This window comes from Conger conger, chromosome 1 (genome assembly GCF_963514075.1).
Source record: "Conger conger chromosome 1, fConCon1.1, whole genome shotgun sequence".
In the NCBI taxonomy this organism is placed as follows: domain Eukaryota; kingdom Metazoa; phylum Chordata; class Actinopteri; order Anguilliformes; family Congridae; genus Conger; species Conger conger.
Window position 1 is genome coordinate 26,544,387 of NC_083760.1, and position 23,504 is coordinate 26,567,890.

The following is a 23,504-nucleotide window of genomic DNA, read 5'->3' on the forward strand; positions in this document are numbered from 1 at the left end:
GTGGAAGCATGAAATAGCTTGATAATTGACCTATTATTCCTTTGCTAATATTCCAGGGGTAAAAAACAAAACATTGAGACTTTTCTTATTAAATGGAGAGCTGGCCCAGTCAGCAGAAAACTGTATGATACACATCCAGCCTTTTAAATGAAGATAATAAAAAGGAAAGTGATGAAAGTATGCGTTAGTTAGGATAACTTTTTGTCGTTAACCGAGTAGCGGCGGACTGTTGCTAGGCGGAAGGCGGACAAGTTGTCAGCGAAGCCGGATGGACGGGGGTTGGGACGTGTGTGGGATTCGCCGCGTTAATCAATCACGCTAATTCCTCAAAGACGCCCCCGCGCTCTCCAAATTTACAGACCCAGCCCATCCCCCTCAGTCCAAAACACATGGGGTACGGCTGCTCTCCTACCCAGCCAGGGGCGGGTGTAGCCGGTCATGGTTTGAGCCTTTTGCTCCCCCCTTTGATTCTGTGCACTAATGTGATTAGGACCGATGCGTCTCAATAATCACCCACTTTGCCTGGGTTATGGGGTTGCCAGAGTGGAGGGGGTCTGCAGGTAGGCAACATGTGTTGGCAATAAAGAGATTCCCCCCTTGGGAGGATTATGTGAAAAGGGGAATTGCGCTAACAGAGCTGGAGCGGTGCTGCAGTCCAGGTGCGTTGCAAAGACGTCGCTTTAAGAAGAAAAACTCTCCTGTTTGCCCTTTCAAAGGAAGGAAGGGCACTATTTGAAATGCAGTTTTGGTTTTTAGGGAAGGTGCCAGAACCCCTTTTAACCTTGCTGTATTTCTATGATTAATTTTCATCAAAACATTACTAAATAAAATACAGCTGTATTGTTAAATCTCGAACATATCAGTATCAATTTACAATTTTACAGTTTACACCAGTGTAGAAGAGGCTAAGACAGGGATGTGGAACCCTAGACCTGGAGAGCCACCAGCTCTGTTGGTTTTCCTTGTTACTCTGCACTTAAATAATCTATTAATTTGCAAGCAGTTGATTACACGCTTAACTCATTTCTCTTTTTGGTGCTTTTGGGTGAAAACAAAAACCAGCAGAGCTTGTGGCTCTCCAGGACCAGGGTTGAAGGCATCTGGGCTAAGAGGTGCAGATGAGCAAATCCATAAAAAAAATACTCACTTCAACATACACCTCTGACTCTACTGTAGGTCTCCTCTCGTTTCCCATATGCAAATTTGAGTTATTTTTTAGTTCTCTTTGTACACAATGCAGTTATTATCAAGTTACTAAAATGTATGGCATTGTTATAGAATAGAGCCCCTCCCCCACCTACTGGACTCTTCCCTGTCCTTCAGGTGGCAGGCAGATCAGCAGTGTGACCTAGTGGTGTAGGAGTAGAGGCTCAAACCAGTGTTACTACAGGTACTTTTAGTGGAATATAACGGTTTACGAGTCTTTTTAGTGGAATATCCAACTTTATTTATGTTATTACTACTGCTTTTGTTGCTGCTGCTACTACTACTAATACTACTAATACTAATGCTACTACTACAACTAATACTACTCCTACTAATACTACTACAACTACTACTACCCTACTCATAATAAGAAGAAGAATAGAAAAACCTATATTCTATTCATAGATGGATCCCCTAAGAAAACCCAGAGATCATGTTGTTTGGAGCCATCCAAGCAATTCATCATGTATGAATTAGCATAAACAGAATATTCAGGGTCAACTGTCAGTATCTATTTAAATAAGAGCAGCTAAGCAGCTATGTTTTTTCTTTTGTGAATTATTTCACAGCTGTAAATATGTAACGAAAAGGGATGTGGCGAATTTAGAGAAACCAAGTCTTTCGCTTTGGCAGATATCTAAATGGATATTTTGGACATAATTTTTTTTAAAGAATTGGGAGCTGTCAAGTCACTTTCTGTTTTTTATTTTGTCTGATGTACAAAGCGTTCTGTGATCACAGCTTGTGCAAGACACATTCTACAGATCCCCTGCAATTAAGCATTTCCCCAGCCATCAATGTGTGTTTTATTTATCAAACTATGATACTCATATACACTGTGTTTTACTGTGATGCTTTGATAATGTAAAAAACAGTTGGGGCTGTTTCCATTAGGGTCTGGTACAGGAGTGACAGTGATGGAGTCTGCCTGCTGTGACAGGTTATTAAGTCATAAGCACTTCATTCATCACCGTGGAAGGGTTTAGTGGAGGTCAAAAGTTAAATCTGGCTTACTCACTACAATGTAAAATGACTGTTCAGTAAAATATTTCTACAGATTTTTGTAAAAATTTTGAATTTAATGTCCCCTAAACTTTTTCTTTTTTTCCCCTGAAGGTCAAGGTCTGGGAGGAAAAAAAAAATCTCAAATGGCCCTTTGAAAGTACATGCATATCTGTATGCTTTCTTGATTCCACTATTTTAGATTCATTTGTGTGTTTGGGTTGCCACCACAGATGATTTTCCTCTCGTCATTTCCCCTCTCGGCATGTGTGTTTACACGATTCAAATGGCATTACTGCTCTGTGTTAGCCCTCTGTAATTATGCTGAGAGAGATGATCACTGTACCACAGGAACAAAACACACCAGTGCTCCCTGCAGATCCCAAGCTATCTACTGTGCTCTTTTTCCAAATAAGGCAACCCCAGGCGGGGTTCAATGTTACTCTACCCCTCCCCGGATACACGGCCTTAGACTTACGGCTAAATCAGAGTGCATGTTGGGAAATGGAGTTCAGCACAGTGTTTACTGTTACTGTGTGTGTGTGCGCGCCAATGGGTGCGTGTGTGTATGTGTGAGTGATGCTGAGACCTACATATGAGTTGCTTACCTGAAAATAATTTTTCACACAGGGATGTCAAGATGTGCAATATCTTGGCAGGCTATGTTGAAGAAGCAGAAACCTTGGGTTTTAGGGACCGGGATAACAGTGCTGAATACTGTCCAGACAAAATGGCAAGCCTAGATGGGCTGAATAGCCTGCTTCTTCTGTTCTTATTCTGGGGCGGTACCTGCTGAGTAATGGCTAACATTAGATACTGAAATTAGCCATCATGGTTTTGCTGTAAATATTTTCAAAGTACAGTTTTTACTGCCTGGCATACTAGCTGACATTGCTTTCTAACTTCTTCCTCACAACGCATTTCAAAAGTTGTAGCAAATGAGGTGATGTTTCCTCACGTTCTGGGTTAGTTCCTAGCAAACTAAACTCTAATGATGACAAATATCACTCCTTGAGATGAATCGGTTATTTCCTGTGTACACACCAACGTTAATCTTTAATGTATTCAACACGTCTTCATCCATCCTCAAATCCATTTTCAGAAAGTTTCCACTTGTACACTGGAGCGAGTTCCCATTTTCCCCAGTAAACAGGGTTTATTTTGGGGACTTTGAGACCATAAAGAAATGTGTCCTGGCTTTTCAGTGGGGGTTCCCTCTCATCGCTGTCCAGTCTCCGGACCCCAAGAGTAAGTCTGGCAGAGCCCCCTATGACGGAACACACAGAACGCTTGTTGCAACCTGGAAACGATGATAGATTTTCCCTCTGATGTCGTTCAAATCCATTACTTAAAAAGGTATGTATGTTGATGGACAAAAATGAAAGGAATACATAATAAAAGCCAGGATTATTGGAGCAATCTTCAATATCCAGCTTTGAGGAGGCAAATTCTGTCTTAGAGTCAGTTTATCTGCTTCACTGTTATTATTTTCCCCAAAAACACTTATGTGAACATTAGATATGTTTACTTACAACTAAATAAATGTGGTAGGTGATTGGCACGGGTGTGTGGTAAATTGTCGTTGCGTCTTAAGTGTGATTTAAGCTCCTTGTTCCTCATTTGCCAGTATACAGATTATTGTATTTCGGTCTTGAATACAGCACTACTCTCAATGTAATTATTTCTACCGAGCAGTCACACGCCTTCCTCAGAGTTACACAGCCATTTCAACAGATGTATTTCGAGGAACATCTAGAGGTCCTCGGGACCATATGTTTGGGAGCAGATTAGAAACCTAATTTAAGGCAACGTACTTGTATTGGTCACTGCTCCAGCCATTTAAGTGTTTAGACAATGCGAGTGTATGGATAGCAACAGGAGAAGCAGGAAGCATCACAGGAGAGTTGTTTTCCAGGTCTCATGTTGGGGAGTCCATGTGTCATGCATATTTCCTTTTGAAACGCAGTTCCCTCCTACGCACCGACTTTGGGACATCAAACGTAGATCAGGGTGGTCCTGTTCACTTTGTACTTTGCATTGTAGGTGCGCAAATTATGTAATATACTCAATTAACAAAGAGTGCTGTATCCTTAATACAGTCACGTACCAGAGTGCTGTGTGATCCCTGGTAATCAAGAGGCAATGTGTTAGCCGTCAGGAATGATCAAATACTTAGAAGTCAGGGTACTGGAAAATCTGGATTTTTTTTTTTGCTCAGGGATGTCGAGAATCTGTGAATTGCATTTACTGTCTTTTGAAGTGATGATTGAGCTGTGTACGCTGCGATTAGCATGCTGATGTATCCTTACTGTTGTTTTCAATGCCATTGACGTCCTAGTCCCTTTATCGCTTGGACATCTCATTGGCTTAGTAATCCTTTCCCCCCACACCACAGCTGATGCGTTGAATTTTTACAACTATCTACAAGTTGTTTCACATTGAATTTTTACAACTATTTACAACTATTTGTTTCACTGGATTTGGTGAATCCAGTTCAGCATAAAATCTATACAGTACTTCTTTTAGGTGTAAAAGTTATTACTGTAATAACGAAATCTTGTTTTATGAGAAACACGCACCATCCTTGTCAATAATTTTAAAACTTCAAAATTGTTGAATGAAATGGGAGTGTAAGAGAGGATAAGAAAATGGTGGCAAACACAAAATCAGATTTTTATGTATCATAAAGTTCCAGAAGTCCTTTAAATGGCTGAACATGATTAAATTAGTTTTCCTTCTGGCCTCCGTCTCTTCCGTTTTCTGTTGCTCTCTGCTCTCTAGGACATAATCTGTGGTCTTAGCATGGCTTAAACTCTCAAGGGTGTGATGTAATGATAATATAGGCACAAATGTAGCATAGCCTACTTAGTGGAAAGTCCTAGGAAATGTTGATGAATGTATTGGTGATGATGGTATTATTCATTCCAAGCCAGACACACTGCAGTCGTGTTTTCCTGACATTTTAATTTAAAGAGCCAGCTTTTGCGCTCATCAGTCCAAGGATCCTGTGTGGGGTTATTTTTACAGCACGCTCTATGAGGCAGTGAGTGTCATGTTATTTCCTGGTGTGAGAGTCAATAAACAGTGGGGCTGAGTCAGTAGAAGGAAATGGTTTTGCTCTCTTTTATTGGTTATACACCAAATGCAATGACCTGTGAATCGCAGTGTTGGATATTAATGTAACGCACAATAATCATAATACTTTTTTTTTGTATTTATGTAGTGCTTTCCATCAGACAGAGATGATCACAAAGGGCTTTACAAAAAGCAATTATGAAACAATTAAAAATATGAAATTAATTTAAAAAATGGTAATATGAAATCACAGGATGAAGGTAATCTGTACCTTGCTGCGAATCAACTACCAGGGTTTTAAGCCCAGTTTTGAAAGCTGAAACTGACTAATACATGCATTGTATAGTACAAATGGAAGTTTTTCTTTTCGGAGTTACAGGCGAGCACACAAAACAGTGTTTGCCTTTCCCAGACTTTGCATTTACAGAGTGGTCTTCACTGAAATTATGACCAATGACAGTTTTCATGTAAGCACTGCGGACAAAATCTTTGTGCAATTACCCAGACAGAAACGCGAGGGCAGAAACTCTCGACAAGGCGGAACGGAGTTTGATGCGACGCCATTCTGGCCAATCAGGCTTTCAGATTTAAGGGGAGATAAATGATTAATAGGCGCCAGCTGTGCTCCTGCTCGTACAGTGTTAATCTGGAGACCCCACTTCTGTGCTGATCATGTTTAACATGGTCTGCTTCCACTTAACATCATTTCCAAACATCTCAGATTACGTAAAACAGCTGATGCCTCCTAGTGTTTACTGTACTGGTGTTTATTATTGTTTAGTGCGTAGTGAGTGTGGTTATAAGCACTGTGTTGATCCAGACATCCCACGGTCAAGTCCCTTTTTTTTTGTTAGCCCTGGGATGAGGTATGTTTTTAACTGTGTATTTCCCTTGTGGAGAAACTGTCTTGCACTAGCGGTTAATTTGTGAAACTAGCTATAAGTTAAGTTATACCTTAATATCTCAACCATGAATTTTGAAGCTGTTATGCCCTTAAAAAAAAATACGTTGTTAGCAAGTTTCTATATTGAAACTCGGTAGCTAATTTCGCTTGCAGGCATGTTTGTATGAAACTTGCGAAATGCGACTATTTTTTTCCCAATTAAAACACAACATCTTAGAAATACACAGTTGAGATATTAATGGATGTAATTTACAAGCATGACCCACGACAGAACAAACTTCTGGCTTGGCCTACAAAAATACATTATCACTGGCCCTTCCCACTTTATGTGGAGGGCCTGCTTGATTTGTGGCTTTGTGAATGTGGAGGGCCTATTATTTTGTCTTTTAACATTTACAATGCCCAGCTTCAGCCAAATTGGGGAGCATTTTTTAATCGTCAGCCCCAGTAACTCAGTCCTTTCCATGACCAGTCACCTTTCCCATCTCTTCTGTCGTTTCCATGGTAATGCCTACACAATCCTGCCTCAACTGCATTCTCTCTGTGAGTGTGTGCTCTTGATTTATGGAACAGGGGGGGAAAAAGAAACAAATGCTTATAAACTGATGTTACTGCCCTTTCCTGCCTCCCACCTCTTTCCACAGTTCCCAGTCAGAGCGTTCTGTTAACACATGGGGCTTCCCAACCTCCCAACCCCCCCTCATCATCTTTTCCACCAACTCTTTGTACTAGTCACCAGCCCTACCTAAATATACCATACCTAGCCTGGAATATATTGCCCATTGTACCCACCCACAGTCTTGTGAAAAGGGGCTGCAGATGTTTCTTCACAAACTTCTAGCATTCTATTTTTCCATGCGCCAGAGTGAAATGAAACGTTGCTTTGATGTGTTTGAGCAGAGGCTGTGAGGGGCATTTTGTGAGTCTAGTCACTTTATCAGCTGTTGATAAATACAGACTCTTTGCATACATGTCTTTCCAGGAAAAACTAAAGGTCGCAATAAAATGGCCGCCTCCTAATAACACGGTTGCCTTTTCATTCTGAACAGCCACAAGAATGCTCTGACTTGGCTTTGCATTCGGCATCTTTTGTTTCCTCCTTTAAATGCTCTCTCAGGCCTTTTATGGAGTCCTTTTTTAAAAAGCCTTTGATGTTTTCTGTGTATGCTGCAACAAAGTCATCTGTGTGAATGAGTCCCTCTTTCAGTGTGTTGAAGCAAAGAAGCGTGCAGAATTTTCCATCTGAAAAGTTATTTACCGTGGTGTTTTTTCAGATGAGTTAATCCTGTTGGTGCTGTCAGTTATTGGAATATGCCAGCATTCTACAGTTAATCTTGGATTGCTACTGAAAATATATACTTTTCACTCTTTCTCTCTCACAATGAAGCAAATGTAGTAATTATTGTAAATATTGTAATTATTGCTTTGGGAAATTAAGTGTTAAGTATCTATAGTTACATCTTCAATTGTTTAACTATTTTTAGTGTTCCGTAAGGTTTGACATTCCTTAATTTAATGTTCCATAATTATTCACATTCTGTAATGTTTAGTTTTTATAGAGTAGTAATATGTGTCTGTCCTGTGCAGGTTTGCTCTGGGAGACGCCCGCAGGCCTCTACATGAAACAGCGGCGCTGGTAGAGGACATCGTTCACACCCAGCTCATCAATCTGGTATGATGGCCGTGGAGTTTATACCCCGACACACACATGGGGCACGCACAATCACATACACATATAAATATGAGTGCTGACCAGACTGCAGAACGAATATGGACCAAGTGCCTGTGACGTCACCCACTGACGGGCACTGACGGCACTGACCCACTCTGGGCTTGTGGGAAGTGTTTAAAATGTGGAAATGGCGTTTTCAGGCAGTTGGAGCCAGAGACATTTACATTTACATTTTAGTCATTTGGCAGACGCTTTTAATCCAAAGCGATTTACAAGTGCATAGGTTCTTCCACAAGTCAAAGCATCACATCCATAACTAGGAAAATACACATGAAATGCTGTTCTAAACATATAGTCATCATAAGTGGAAATCAGGAGGGAGGACTAAGGTAGAGTTTGAAAAGGTGTGTTTTTAGTCTGTGTCGAAATAGGGGAGGGATTCTGCTGTCCTGACAGTGGTAGGCAAGTCATTCCACCACTGAGGAACCAGAACGGAAAACAGGCGTGACCGCCAGGTGCACGTAGAGAGGGAACCATAAGGCGACCAGAGCTGGCAGACTGGAGTGGTCTAGCTGGGGAGTAGGGAGTGATCAAGGATTGTATGTAAGGTGGGGCAGTCCCCTTAGCAGCCTGCGTGTGTGTGTGTGTGTGTGTGTGTGTGTGTGTGTGTGTGCAGAGGGACTGTGGAGTATGGAAATAGGAAGCCCTTTGAGGGTTTGGTGCATGAGTGCTGTAAGTGCCATTTTCCACATTTTACAGGAGAGCCAAAAAAACTAATGTTTGAATGAACCAAGCTTTTTGGGATGAGTCTTTAAGTTTGTACCCTTTATTTCAGTGTAGTTAAGGATGACACATCCTATCTTTAGCCACACAATAGATCTCACCAAGAGCTTTCTTTTGATATGGAATTCTTATTTTGGCCCAAAAATTTCACTTGTGCACCAAACCCTTGAAACTAGCACTTGAAACTAGACTTCCCTCTAGGGTCTTTCAGTGCACTTGTCCCTGGTTTATGGGTATGCACTTTGTTGTACCTCGCTCTGGATAAGAGCGTCTGCCAAATGCCTATAATGTGATGTCATTTGATGTGACCCTCATGTCCACGCTCACTGAATGTGGACTGAGAGTAAGTTGGCAGTGATGCAAATTGTCCTAATAACACATTCAAGAAAATCAGTACCTGGAGAGACAGTAAATGAAGAATCAAACTTAATTTTCTTGTGGGAACCAATTATTGTATATTTTATATATATACTTTGTATATTTACCGTATTGTTACCATTTACTTACACTGAAACTGCTGGCTGAAACACTTACACAGGAGCCAACCACACAGGCACGAGTGAGCAAAAACGTCACTCAACAAGACCAGGAAGTGAGCATCAAAAACAAAGCCTGGTTTTGCTTGCTTGGTGCAGAACACAACGGACGCACACTCTCGGAGATGTACATGACCACACAGCTCTGTCACTCTAGTTACTGTCACTCTCAGAGAACCATGTAGGTGGCACATTCAGTAGATCTGTGGAAGTTAGGCCTGTGGGATTTGTTTATTTTAGCCTGTACTTAAGAACAGGGAAACCTCAGCCTGCCACTGTCACTTAAGGAGCCATTTTACTGTCCGGAATACCCTGTGACTTCGAAGCAAAGGTGCTGGCAGTGGTAGGCTGGTGGGAAAGATGGTGTTAAGTACAGAGTTATGTTAATGTAGGCCTTACCAAAAGACCTTGCCTTCAGGCAGCTTTTACGGGACTCAGTCAGCAGATGAAAGACTGCAGTCAGAAAAGCGAGTGAGCCAAACCAAACCACAGGAAAATGAAAACAACAGACAGCTCTGTGTTATCAAGGTGGCGGTGGGGGGGGGGGGGCGACTGCATTCCTCTGTACACAGTCACTTCATTAAAGCCATTATGAATATTGCTAAGTCCACTCAGGACCCAACGGCAAAGATGTTATAGAAGCCAGACAGAACATTCCGGTAAAAATGAACGTGTGAAGGGAAAAACATTACCCCTTACTCATACTGCGCAATCATTTTCTGTCGGAAAGGTGGCCTGCAGGTATTTTTTCTTTCTTTTTTTCTTCTTTGAAAAGCATGGAAAACCGCATGCCTGAGAGATATTCTCCCAGACTGTCTTGAGGCTGTGCGTTTCCCCGCTGCTGGATTTTCAGCTATGCTGATTCACGTGAAAAGCAGAGGCGGATTAAGAGAGAAACAAAGTGCCGTCTTTGTGCCTGGGTGATGAGGGGGCGTATCCCGGTCTTTACGGGGGTTGCTGTTTTTTAACGACTCCAAAACGCAAGGTTAAGGAGCTGGAGCTCGGCTGAGACGACGTCTCGTCGGCACGTGCAGCCGACAGGTGTTCATCGAGCAGGCACGCTTCGCTCGTTCGACCTCCGACCCTGGAGCGCTGCGGGCTGGAGAGCGGGGGGTGTAGGGAGCCAGACTTTCTCTTCAGCTTGTTCACCTTTGACCTCCAGAGGCCTGGGGTCATATTTTTCAAACCACTCTGTGAAAATTCCCTCTTAAGTACAGGAAGATTCCTTTATGTATTCTTATTTGTTTAGTACAGGATAATTGTGTAACTCGGCCCCCAGGAATAACAGACATATCGTAAGTGACACTTTGGGGCTGTCCCATTGAAATAGAGGAACCGTAACGCTGACATTTTGGGCCGTTGCAGTGTCTCACAGCAGAAAGAGTAATTGATTTCCCAACCAGTCCAAGGGATGTCCCGAAAATAGTATTATTGCATGATCTTAACTGACCTGTCTGTTTTTAAGGGTCAATATCAACCAAACATATAAAATCTAGTCAGCAGAACATCGATCTGGAATAATTACGAGCTGGTTGCCAATCATAACTTCTATCGCCAACTGCATTAGTTAGCAAGCTCGCTCAGTCCTGCATACTGTACTGTACATGACCAACGTCTCAGAGTGATTCGTAATTACTCTTGTTCATACCATAATGACTTAATTTCTCGCAATAGTTAAAGCGGACATCAGCTGCATGATGTCTGACATGTACTGAAGTTCAGGTGAATTAAGTAAGTCATACAAGGACAGACAACCGGCTTCCCTTGTGTGTTGGCATGCAAGTGCACGTTGTCACTCGATGTGAACAAACACGTTTTGAGAAGCTGACACTTTAATTCTCATAATTTTATGCATCATTTCATTTGTAAAGCTCATGTAAAGCCACTCATAAGAGTGCTTTGCTCATAGTTACTTTTAGCAACTTATACCAACTCTTGTGTGTTGCTTTTAGCTGAGAATTGTTTTTATTTTGAAAGCTCTCTGAATATGTTTCTGGAGTAATTCTCAGAAGCTTTATACATAGCTTTATCCCAGCTAACACAAAATTACATTACATTACAGTTATTTGGTTGATGCTATTATCCAAAGTAACTTACAGTTGACTATATTAAACAGGTTTCCCCTGGAGCAATGCAGGGTTAAGGGCCTTGCTCAAGGGCACAACCACTGCACACATTTTGTGGCTATACTGGGGATTGAACCACCAACCTTCCAGATCCCAGTCAAGCACTTTAGCTGCTTGGCTATAGTCTGCCCCAACGTCTGCCTAAAATGGTCTCACAAAGTTACTAAAATGTTTTATCAATATTATAAGTTGCTACAACATTTTTATATTAGCTGGGACATGTCTAGATGTCCGAGAAACCATGTGAGTGAGAATGTGATTTTCCTCCACACCAGTCCTCTTGTTTGATTCCAGAATTTTCTACTGAGCCTTGCATCATGTGTCTGTCTCCATTCTTTCTCATGTTCAACTCGGCCCTGATTCAGAACTGCCTGGCCACTTCACTGCAAATACAGTACCTGTGCATCGCTACACATTGGTGTGAAGGATCTTTCATCTCTCACCTACTGGCATTCAGTACACAGAAACCTGACACAAATGCATTCGCGGCCCTGAATAGGCGGTTTGCGGTTTTTGCGGTCGACCGGGCGGTGTTCGGTTTTTCGCTTCACTTCACTTTCGCAATGGAGAATTTGCTTCCTAAAGCCGGGTCTCTGAAAAGGAAATCCCCCTCTCCAGTCCGGAGGTGAACGTGCCTGTCACGTCCCCTTAAATTTTAATGTTAAATGCGATGGGCACGCCCTTGAGCATTGTAATGCTAACCGTGACAGGAAGCTCCCTGCGTGCTCTTGACAGCGGTATGCTGCTTCCAAAGAGATACGTTATGTACGATGAGCCTCACGGCCAAAATATGAGCACACACACACGCAGGCAGGCCCAAGTAATTTACTGTCTACTCCCAGTAGTCTTCTCCACGCGTTGTGGGGTCTGAGGCTGTATATTACAGCTGGACCTTCGTAGAGAGCACAATAAAGTCATAATACATTGCCTAAATATTAGGTTTCATAAAGTGCTCAGCAAAGTTTTGGAGAGGGATTTAGGTGCAGCATTTTGATACTGTCTCACACCGGCTCTTCTGCTCATGAAAATTACAACGCTGGCAAAATGCAACGCGGCTGTTTGTTTGTTTTATTTATTTATTTAATATTTTGGGAATTGCGTGTTTTTTTGCCTCTCGAGTTACTTCTGTGCCGCCCACACGCCCAAACGACTGTTCGAGGTCCTTTTGAATGTGAGCTCAGTTCAATGTTGCTATACACTAATAATGCACTGAAAGAACCTCATGTAAGCCAGTGAAATCTGATGGCTTTGTACTCTAGTGAAAGGGTCTCAGTGTGCCCTTTGATTGGTCGGATGGCTCCCTGTCTGTCCAGTGGTTGGCCCAACAGTTGCACTGCATGTTCAGGATTCCCAAAGTTGAGGTGTGACACCTCAGAAACTCCTGCTACCGAAACAGGGACCACAGGAGTAACAAACCCCAGTTACACTATAAACTCTACCCAGATGGTCACCAAACATCTCCCTCTGTCTTTGACTTTTGCACAGCATGTGTTACGCACACGCTTGCACGCTCACTCTCTTTGCATGCATGTACTGTTACAGGGTAGATTAAAAAATATCACAGACTCTGCTTATTACGGCTGTTATTATTGGTTGTTTGATCATCCTTAATACCGGGGTGAAGTTCTACATCAGTGCTTGCGTGTTGAAGTTCCTTTAATGGCAGTATAATTGAGCACTTACCCTGCAGTATAGGCTACAGGAATGAAATTCTGCCTGTAAAATAATTATAATGTGCAGCAGTTGCTGTAACTGAAGTTCTGTGTATGTTAAAACACTGTGCTTTTACGTTCCTGTCTGTTTCCCTGGCTCTGTACGTTTTTTCCGGATTTCTCACCTGAAGCTTTCGCAAACAGCAACTGACAGGAGCAGCCCGCCAGACCTTGTAGAGGTTATACAAGTTAAAAAACCTGAGTGGGTTCTACTGCCCCCTGGTGTTCGCTCAGATCACTGGTGCAGTGTGGAAACTGTCCTCGTTTAAATCCCTCCTGTGTGTGCGTGAGTGTGTCTGTGTGTGTGTGTCTGTGTGTGTGCGTGCGTGAGGGAGTCCTCATCAGTGTCCTTACAGACTGTGGGTCCAGTGGTGTTTCTGAGACTGGCTGTATGTTACTGCCTGAGAGATATGCATCCTATGGATGGAACCCGGTATGTGAACATGTGCGGAGTACAGTTTTTATTTCTTTGATCGTGATGTATGATACGGTTTTTATCTGGTAAATTGAAACATTGGCTTTTGAAAGTTGTAATCCCCATGGTAGGTACAGTAAGGTTACTGCAGATAATGTGCCTGATTTATGAGAAAAGTGGCTTTCATCGATATTTATTCGTGTCATTCACATATTGGGGCTTTTATGTGTTGCTCAAGAAAAAAATAAAATAAAAAAAGAATATTCTAGATCCATATGTAATTAAAAAAATATGTTTTGAAAAAAATAGTTTTCATATCTCTTTAGAATATCTTTTTAAATTCACAATTCACTGTACCTCTTTTGGGTCAGTCACAGTTTCCGCAAGCTTATCTGATCATAACTGGAGTTTGAGTTTAGTGAGCTTCGAGAATCGTTTAAAATGTTCTCAGTTTGTGTATCCATACGGTACTAAATGCACTGGAAGATGTTCATTTAAATTCTGTAAAATCTCATATGGTCAAGGGACCAGTTGCTTTTGATCCAGCTCGCTGCATGGCCTGTGATTGGTCGGATGGATTGTATGTTCCAGATGTAGGAGCCTGCTCCTCTCGGATGCCCAAAGCCCACGGGAAAGAGACGTCTCGCGAGCCAGACATCACCCAAACACCAGGTGCAGAAATTGACTGGGTTTGTTTGTGCCAGCAGTTATTCTGTGGCACTTTTCTCTCCACTGTTTTTACAGTGCTCCGGGGTGACTATTTCTCACCACTAGACTCATTTTTATTTCCATCAGCCCCTTAAATGACTCTTTAAGCTGCTCTTTACTCAGAGAAACAGCAAGTCTCTACAGGATGAACTGAGCATCTTTAGGCCACCATTTTACTCATTCGAATTTTTGAATTCTTTTTAATTGAATCTACGAGTTGCTGTCTATGTAACTCTGTATAAGAGTGGTGAGATATCTGAATCAGGTTATTAGCCAACTAACAGCTCTGTCAATCATGTAGCCTGTAGCATAGTGGCTAGGGTACATGACTGGGACCCGCAAGGTTGGTGCTTCAATCACCACAATACGATCCGTACAGCTGTTGGGCCCTTGTCCCCCGTTTAATCTAATCAACTGTAAAAGTTTCAAAACCTGTGTTTACCTATGTCAAATCGTGAAGTCCAGTTTAACCGCCTGTGTTTTACTCTTGTTAGTTAGTGGTTAATGCTTAAATGCCCGTGTTTAATCCTGTTAGCGGAGTAACGGTTACAGTAAATGCCTTTGTTAATCCCCAAATTACATTTAAATGGCTGATTAATCCTATTATTTTGCGGTGTGACATTTAAATGGCTGCGTTTAGTTATTGTAGCTTGTGGAGTGAAGTGTAAATGCCTGCGCTTTAATCTCGTCGCAGTGGCTGCACTTTCTCTCGACTGAATGAACGTTGTGGTTTGTGATGAAATCTCGGTGATTCAAACAGCAGGTGCCAGAGGAGCAGGTTTTCCGCAGCGAATACCAAAGTCGGTATGCGGTCCTCGCGTTTCAAGGGTACGGGCGCATAGTTGTGGTGTGTGGGCTATTAGTCCGTCGGTATCTGAGCGGTTCTGTAGAAATGGGAAGCACTTGTTTTATTTACCCATCAGATTGGCTCTCAGGGACTTCACGTTTCAGAAAACGCTGATAACAGACCTCCGGTTCTCTTCATTAGGGCCTCCCGCACAAACACCAGGGCGTGTTTCCACATCTCTTCCACATCACAGCCTCAGCTTACCACGTGCTTTTGGTGAAACCGGCGTCCCCTTGTTATTCCAGAGTTTTCCTGGAATCCGAAGGCTGTCGCTTATCTGTTGTGACAAGCACTGTCGTGTTTGCTTCTGTTGTTGACAACGCGTTGAGGTGCCATCATCGATCGGGGGCAAATGTCCTTTTACACGTTTCTCAGTTTATTTTCATTTGTTTATTAACAGAACAATACATAGGCTGGTATTGAATATTAGTCCTTAACTTTGAATATGAATTAAAAGTGATATGTTTTGTGTTTTTGAAGTTCACCAATCACTGCAACTAGTTTACCGAACTAAGTTTATAAAGATAAACTTCAATATGCTTTCTTGTTCGACAAAGTTAAGCATTACTTGACTGAATACAGGCTATGGAATTGTATTTAGATATAGTTGCATTGTCTAATACTTATAATGGGCTCAGATTGGCTATATAATTGTTTCTTTGTTCAGGTTAGGCTTATTTCGGCTAGAGTCAGGTTTGGTTAGGCTGGGGTGTGGCTCTGTTATGCTCTGACCAGGTTTGGTTGGGCTGTGGTCAGGCCTTGTCAGGCTGTGGTCAGGCTTGGCTTGCTCACAGCTTGAAGGGTTTATCTCATCGTAGCTATCAGTAGCTGTCATTATGCGGGAGTGCCATTTCTTCTCTGGTTGTCTTGGTTGGTAGGGGATTGTTGGTCCATGGCATTTGGCCTGGTGCTACAAGTCTGGTATGGAGGTGAATTTGGGGCATTTTGACATGGTGTGGTCAAATTAATTTAAGAAGCCTTTTTTTCTTTTTTCTTTGCTTGCTCTCAAGAAGTCGAGTCACAAGACTGTGTCAGAAATGTGGAAACTCCTCTCGAAGAAACAGATTAATTGATCTTTACAGGCAGTTGTGGCAGGAACACTCCGCTCCACCTGCTGTCCGCTCGAATCACGCGTCTCACGTCCGGACCGTGCGGTAGCCGTAAAAAGAGGAAATGGCTCTGGGCGGCGTGTTTGTTTTTGCTCTCTGCCAGGCTGTGAGGGCGGAGTGACATGAAGCAGCCTGCCGTGCGGGCTGGGAAAGAGGATCCGTGCGTTAGGCAGCGAGGCTGGAAAACCTCCTCGTTCGCGGGAGACGGTTGCTTCGCGCTTTCAGGAAGGCGAGCGCTGTGGGGTGACCTGTCTACAGAAGACAGACCTGGGTCAAATGTGTCATTGTTTTTGGTTCAAATACTTTTTTACTTGCACTTTACTGAGCTTCTCTGGTGTTTTGGAACCTATGGAATGTTCTCAAAAAGTGCAAGTCCTGCCTTCTGGTCCTCTTGGTTGGGTCACTTGCACCAGGCAAAATCAGCCGAGCGCAGAAAATTATTTGAATCTAAAACAATTTCGTATTTGACCCTGGTCTGGCAGGAGACGGGTACAGTTGCGGGATTTGGTAAGGCACAGATTGCTTTTCTCTGGGGTGGAAAGGTTGTCCCTCATCCAGTCATTCAACTCAAACACACATCTGTTCGGAATAATTCATTAAACCAGCTCTTTTTTTCTCAGTTTTTTTCTCCCATAGCTTGCACTGTATGTTGAAAAGATTTAGTTTCACAGGAATATGTGTCCTGTTCAGACATAAAGAGCATTGGGATTACATGGAGTTAAGCCCACCTGGCCAGTAACTCCTGTATGTTGGAGCTGTTGGGTACATTGATCCCATTGTTTAATCTCCACATCTGTCACCATGATGTCGATTTTAATCGAATTCAAGCAATGGGATGACTTTTGGGTTTCATGTAATGCAAAAAATATGTTAAGAATGGTAAATTCCGGGCAATTCATGCTTTGCAAGTTGTAAGTATTACATTTGTGAAATTGAAAACAGGCGTACCTGTCTTCATATTGTTCCTGATCAATAAAGATCACGTTCTTTATGTTTGTAATCTTTCTGACTAAATGCTGAATGTTCTTCATATTAAATCTTCAGTACGGCATTTCAATTTGAATGACATTTTGCAGGAAATGTATAAAATATGCATTAAATTGCTGGAGATGGTATATGTATTTGTGCTTCAGCTGGCCAAAGACAGCAATTCTGGGCCTCTGTTAGGGAGAATCTGTATTTAGAATCCAATCCCACCCCATGTTTCTGTTAATGCTGGATTGGCCTTCAGTTGCCTCGAGCGGTCATCCGTAGATGGTAACCATAACTTTCCGGTACTGCCTGTCAGTAAATGGAAAGTGAGTGTTTTGGAAGGCAGAGAGAAATATACTGAAATAAAACGGTGGTTTAGGACAGAGTACAGCTACCACAGCGATAGCCATGGGCAGGAGCTAATACCGTCCAACACGAACAGCGACCAGTCTGAATTGTTCCAAAATGTGTGTGAGTGTGTGCACACATGCATGTGTGTTTGCACGTGCATGTGTGTTTGTGAGTGTGTGTGTCTGTGCTTCACTCTGCACAAAACATTTTTGAAAGGTGGTAATTGGTAAATATTTTGATTCCAGATATCATAACAGTGCTTTGTCAGCAGCCCTTGATACCTGTTGGCCGACTCACCCTGCAGTGACCCGTCTTGATCCTGTGGTGACCTCAGCCAAGTCAGGGTAACCTGGGTGACGGCCTGTACATTACAGTTCATTCTTAAACATGTTGGTCTAAATGGTAAAGGTTATTTCAGTACTTTGATTGAGCTACTCAGTCAATCTGTCACTGTCAGTCAGCGAGCATCACTCATTGCTTGGCTTGCTTCACCCATTCACACTCACAGTGTGGTTTCTCATGCACTGATAGCTGTGGAAAATGTAAGACAACCTGAAATAAAAATTCACTTTTTCCTCAATTTAGTCAATTCTTCATAACCATACAAACGCATTTTAAAGTATACATTTCAAAAAAAGAGAAAATACTTTGGTGTGCATATTCACACCAAAGATGTTTTCAACTCCTTCCTGGAAAACATGATTTTACAGGCGGGTAATGTTGATCAAATGTCTGTCAATTTTCTGTTCCCCTCCTACCATTGTCCTTCTCACACATTGGCATGCATCCTCATTTGACGTCCGCCTCCTCATTTGACATCGGTCAGTTCCATTTCACTCTTGTATACATCATATCATGGAAGCACTAGCTTTATATGACAAACTTCCGTTTCTGCTTGTCTATAAGCTGTGTATACAGTGGTCACGTGAATACAAAAAAAATGCTGAAACATACACTAAAAATATCCGTTCTACAAACGCAGATATTTTGTCTTTTTTAAAGATCACAACAGATGACCCAGACTTGACACACAACAAAATAATTTGTTGTTTCTTGGAGCCAGTTATTTATTTTATCATCATGCGGTCTTATAACCCACTCTGCAGGTGTTGTTTTGAAAAAACGAAGGCATTTTTTTATTAACTGGAATATATTTAGCGCTAGAATATTTAGCATTTGTGTTTGGTGCATTCGCTTTTTTTCTCTTTATAGCTCTCTTTTCCACACTGAAATTCTCTCCTGCCCAACCATTTCCTCTCAATGTGTCCTTGTCTGCATGAAAATAAAATTGAACTGAAGTTATATTTAGATGACTTATACTTGTAAAGTTTGCTTGTGCAATAATTTAAATGCAAGTTATATGCCGTGTGTAAGAATAGATGCATGCGATTTATACAAATGTCAGCCATTACAATTACAAAGTATTTAATAATGCAAAACCTTTATACTTGAATTAGTTTTTTATTATGATTGTGAAGCACAGTACTGTCGACAAGATTCATGATTGTGAAATTGCACTTCCGTCACTGGAATAGCTTATTAATTAATTTATTTATCTTGCCAATCAGCAGCTGTTTTTAAGTATCTTATAATACATCAAAAAACCTAAATTTCTCTCTTGCAATGGCGCAGTCTCAGTATCAGTTAAGTTTGCACACAAACTTTTTGAAGGAAAGACTCTATGATCCAAGGCATGTGGTTTATTCTCGGATTTGCATGTGGGCGGCTATCATTTTGTGAAGACACCGACAATGACAAACGAGGTGTTTTGACTTTCGGGCAGTGAAATGAAATTACAGCGTTTAACTGAAAGTACATTCTTCATTTTCTTTCTTCTACCCTCACTGAAGGTTAAAGATTGCTTCCATGTGATTGCAACATACGCCTTTCTGAGTTATGTAGCTTAATGCAAGAAAGATGAACCTGGTAATTTCAATGCGATGAGGGGTTCCAGAGTTCCATCAGTAACGCGAAGAGCACTCAGCCCCTTTATTTCAAAACTGAATAGATGTTTTAATAGCCGTGTTCCGAGATGTGATAACAGAGGTCTTGCATGTATTGGCACTGATAAACATTTTCTACTCTTAGCTGGATTTTTGTCTCACCCATAACATCTTTATCTTAAAACCAGCGGAAAGAATTACTCCCACACTCCTTTGGTCTTTATAATGTGGTGGTGTTGCCAAAGCCACATTATCAAGAAACTTTAATGATATTGCTGCGTGAGCTCAGCTAAGCGATAATTGTCTCCGGTCCAAATATGATTTATGGACTGAAACTCATGCCCGGTGAACAGTAGCCAAAATGAAAACAAATGCCAAATGCTTCTTTTCCCTGACAAATATTAAAGACAGCTACTGCTGTTTGGGTTAATGGGTCCAGCACATGTGTTACTAGCAAGAGGATTCAGATTCATGTTGAAGAGCGAGTCCCTTTTGAGTGGTGTAGAGAGCCAGCGCTACAGTGCTGAGTGTCAGCTTTGCTCTAAAAATGGGGTACACCATCTGTTCAGCCCTCCTGCAACAATGGGGTTCTTTCAAGTGTTTAATTAAACATTTACTATAATTGTATGTGTAAGCTTTTTCAAGGATAGATGAGGACATACTCCTATTCTCACTTTGCCGTGAGAAATTGCCTGTATATTGCTAGTTTGAAGTGTTTGAGAGAAAATACAGTTATTTGAATGCACAATACCGTATGATGAGCTTACTGTTTTCTTCTTTTATTTGTAGCTCCATCAGGCTGCAGAGGTGTCACTTTTAAGAGGAGCCCGGGTTATATCCGCGGAGGACATCTTGTTTCTGATGAGAAAAGACAAGGTAACCGTGCCAAAATGTGAATATAGCATGGATGTGTGTGCATGTCAATGTGAGAGGGGTAAAAGTTGAATTTGAGCAGTCCGGGTGCTTATTAGATGCCACCTCTGGCTTGTTTGTGAGTCTGTGTTTCAAGTTCAAATGCAAAAATCATTCTAAAGAGGCTCCCATAAAATGCCTATGGTTATGGCATCGTCAAGTTAATGGTACAACTGCAATGGGTAGGGCCTAACCTAGTGCATGTGATGTGCACGTATAGCAACATGAAACAAAATGTAAAAGGCACACCCAGCTTCACACTGTGCGACGGGGAATAAAATGAACTCAAGTAACTGTTTTAGTGTCACAATTAGCCCAGTCTTCTGGCCAAAACCAATGGCAAGGCTCTGGCCTCGATTTTCTTCCCTCTATTTTGGTATGTAGGAATACAGTTTGTTTATTTGTACTGGACAAACATTGCGTAAATCAATGCAAACACAAACACGGCAACGTCCAAGGCATTTCAAAACCGTTTCCCCCAAAGTTTGGACAGTATTAGGAATAAAGCATCAGCCAACTTGGAGAGTCCCTTAAGTCATTTTGTATCCCATCTCGAGGTCCAGTATTCACAATTTAATTGGTTATCATGTGCAAGAATTCATTTTTCAAGAAAGCATTGTTTAATCTTTTGCAAGTTATTAGTATGGTTGTGCTTCCAAAGGACACTTTAAGAAATACATGTTAGCCCTTTGTCATAGTCTTCTAATGATCCTTTGTGAATATGTTCGAGTAATTATACACAACAGCCAATTTCCAGATACAAACTTAACAAAGACCTAAATTAATGGCTTATTCAGACCCCTTCACTTTTTGCACACTTTGTGTTGTAGATTTAAAATTACCATTCTTTCCCATCAATCTACACTCAATTACCTATAATAACAAAGTGAAAACATGTTTTTAGAAATTTTAGCAAATTTATTAAAATCAAAATCTGAAATCTCTCATTTACATAAGTAGCCCATACATTCAGACCCTTTGCTGTGGCACTCCAAATTGTGGGTTATTGAGTGCAGATTGATCGGGAAACAATGGGAGTTTTATCCGTTTAAAATTAAATCTACCACACAAGGTGTTCAAAAAGTGAAGGGGTCTGAATACTTTTTGAAGACACTGTATATTAAAAACTATTTTTCAAACTGAAAATCAAAATATATCTCTGGGTGAATGACTGAATTTTCATGCGAAGAAGTGAGATGGCATTTGGTTTCTGAAAAATTATTCTTGCACGTACATGTATGGAACTTCTTTTAGTCTCAAAATCTGTTTTTAATTTTTAATTGCCACTCCGGTTTCTTTCGCTCTATCGCCATATTTTTTTCCCTCCCTTTTTTCTTGCTGTGTCTCTCCTGCACACACTCTCATTCTCATTTCTGCTGTCTCTCCTCCAGAAAAAAGTACGGCGGTTGCTGAAGTACATGCAGTTCAGAGACTACAAGTCCAAAATACTCAAGAGCATGGACGATGAAGACCCGCTGGATTCAGGTACCCTCATTTTTCACCTATAGCGTAGTGGTTAAGGTACATGACTGGGACATGCAAGGTCGGTGGTTCGATCCCCGGTGTAACCACAATAAGATCCGCACAGCCGTTGGGCCCTTGAGCAAGGCCCTTAACCCTGCATTGCTCCAGGGGAGGATTGTTTCATGCTTAGTCTTAGTCTTAATCTACTGTAAGTTGCTTTGAATAAAAGCGTCAGCCAAATGACATGTAATGTAATGTAATTAATTTTGGCTGGTGAGAGTCAGTGAAAATGACCATGAAATAACATATTGTGCCTACTGATGCACATACAGGCCAATCTCAGATGCATTAATTTCAGATCTTATTTTTTAGGCTTATTGGTCTTCTGCTTCTGTAGCATATCCACGTAGAGGTTTCCTCGCATTTTGTGTTCAGGGATGCTCTTCTGCATACCACTGTCGTAATGCGTGGTTATTTTCATTACTGTCCCCTTCCTGTCAGCTTCGACCAGTCTGGCCCTTCTCCTCTGACCGTGTGTTTTTGCCAGCAGTTCTGCTGCTCACTAGATACTCAAACCACCCTGTCTGGCACCAACAATCATGCCACTCTCAAAGTAATTTGGATCACATTCTTCCACATTTTGACATTTGGCCTGTACAACAGCTGAACCTCTTGACCACATCTGCATGCTTTTATGCATTTAGTTGCAGCCACAGGATTGGCTGATGAAGTATTTGCATTAACAAACTGGTGTACAGGTCTACCTAATAAATTGCTCACTGAGTGTATAATAGTACACATATTGTCACCTGTCATACCATAATACAGTCACACTTTCCTAATGGCATAATAAATAAGTCTCTTCTTACTTTCATGCAGTTATGCTTGTATAAATCTGTTTTTTTGTCATGAGTGGCCACTTTTTCCAAACAGTCTGATTAATTGTACAGCATAATTATACTTATCTGAATCACATAATTGCATGACCATCTCTTCTCAGGAGTTTTAGCCTGGGTTGAAGTTTAAATTTAAATGTATCCTCTGGTGCTCGTCGAACACAATTATATCTATTTCAGTCGCAGTGAAATATTTTATTCCCCTCTTGATTACCCCATTTTTCCTAACAGGCAGAACCAACTGAGAGCCTTTTATTTTCCATAATGTGGTATTGAATTATGAGTGAATTATGGGTATGTTAGGGCGGTTGTTTTACGCTTCAAACTTCAAAGCACATTCGTTTACACAAAACAGTATGCCAATATGGGGCCTATCAAATTTGTACTAAAACTGATCTCAGTCATATGCCTGACAACATAAAAAAGTATATGCAGTATTATAAATGAGCCATCTGTTAATGTGAAATTTTCCATTGTCTCTTATCAGCTCAGTAGCTGAACCTTTATTGAGGTAAATGAATCCCATTTTTCTTAAGACGTGGGCCTGATATGAGGGGCGACATGGCTCAGGCAGTAAGAGCAGTTGCCTGGCAATCGGAGGGTTGCCGGTTCAATCCCCCACCCGGGCTGTGTCGAAGTGTCCCTGAGCATGACACCTAACCCCCAAATGCTCCTGACGAGCTACCTTGCATAGCAGCCAATCGCCGTTGGTGTGTGAGTGTGTGTATGAATGGGTGAATGAGAAGCATCAATTATACAGCGCTTTGGATAAAGGCGCTATATAAATGCCAACCATTTACCATTTACCATATGGATTAAGATATCTGGTCCCCATTCATGTACTGTCCTACTGTCCCCCATTCATGTACTG

The 23,504-nt window shown here is 41.5% G+C and overlaps 1 protein-coding gene across 2 annotated transcripts in view; it reads left to right on the top strand.

Annotated features, from left to right (window-relative positions):
• supt3h (SPT3 homolog, SAGA and STAGA complex component) overlaps nt 1-23,504 on the top strand; it is an 85,974-nt gene that overhangs the window by 42,234 nt on the left and 20,236 nt on the right. For both annotated transcript variants that reach the window (XR_009708617.1, XM_061240155.1), the window contains exons 3-5: nt 7,775-7,859; nt 20,151-20,237; nt 21,665-21,758. Coding sequence is in view for 1 of the 2 variants with exons in the window: in XM_061240155.1 (XP_061096139.1) it covers nt 7,775-7,859; nt 20,151-20,237; nt 21,665-21,758 (266 nt within the window). In the remaining variant the exon portion in view is untranslated. The remainder of the gene's footprint in view (nt 1-7,774; nt 7,860-20,150; nt 20,238-21,664; nt 21,759-23,504) is intronic.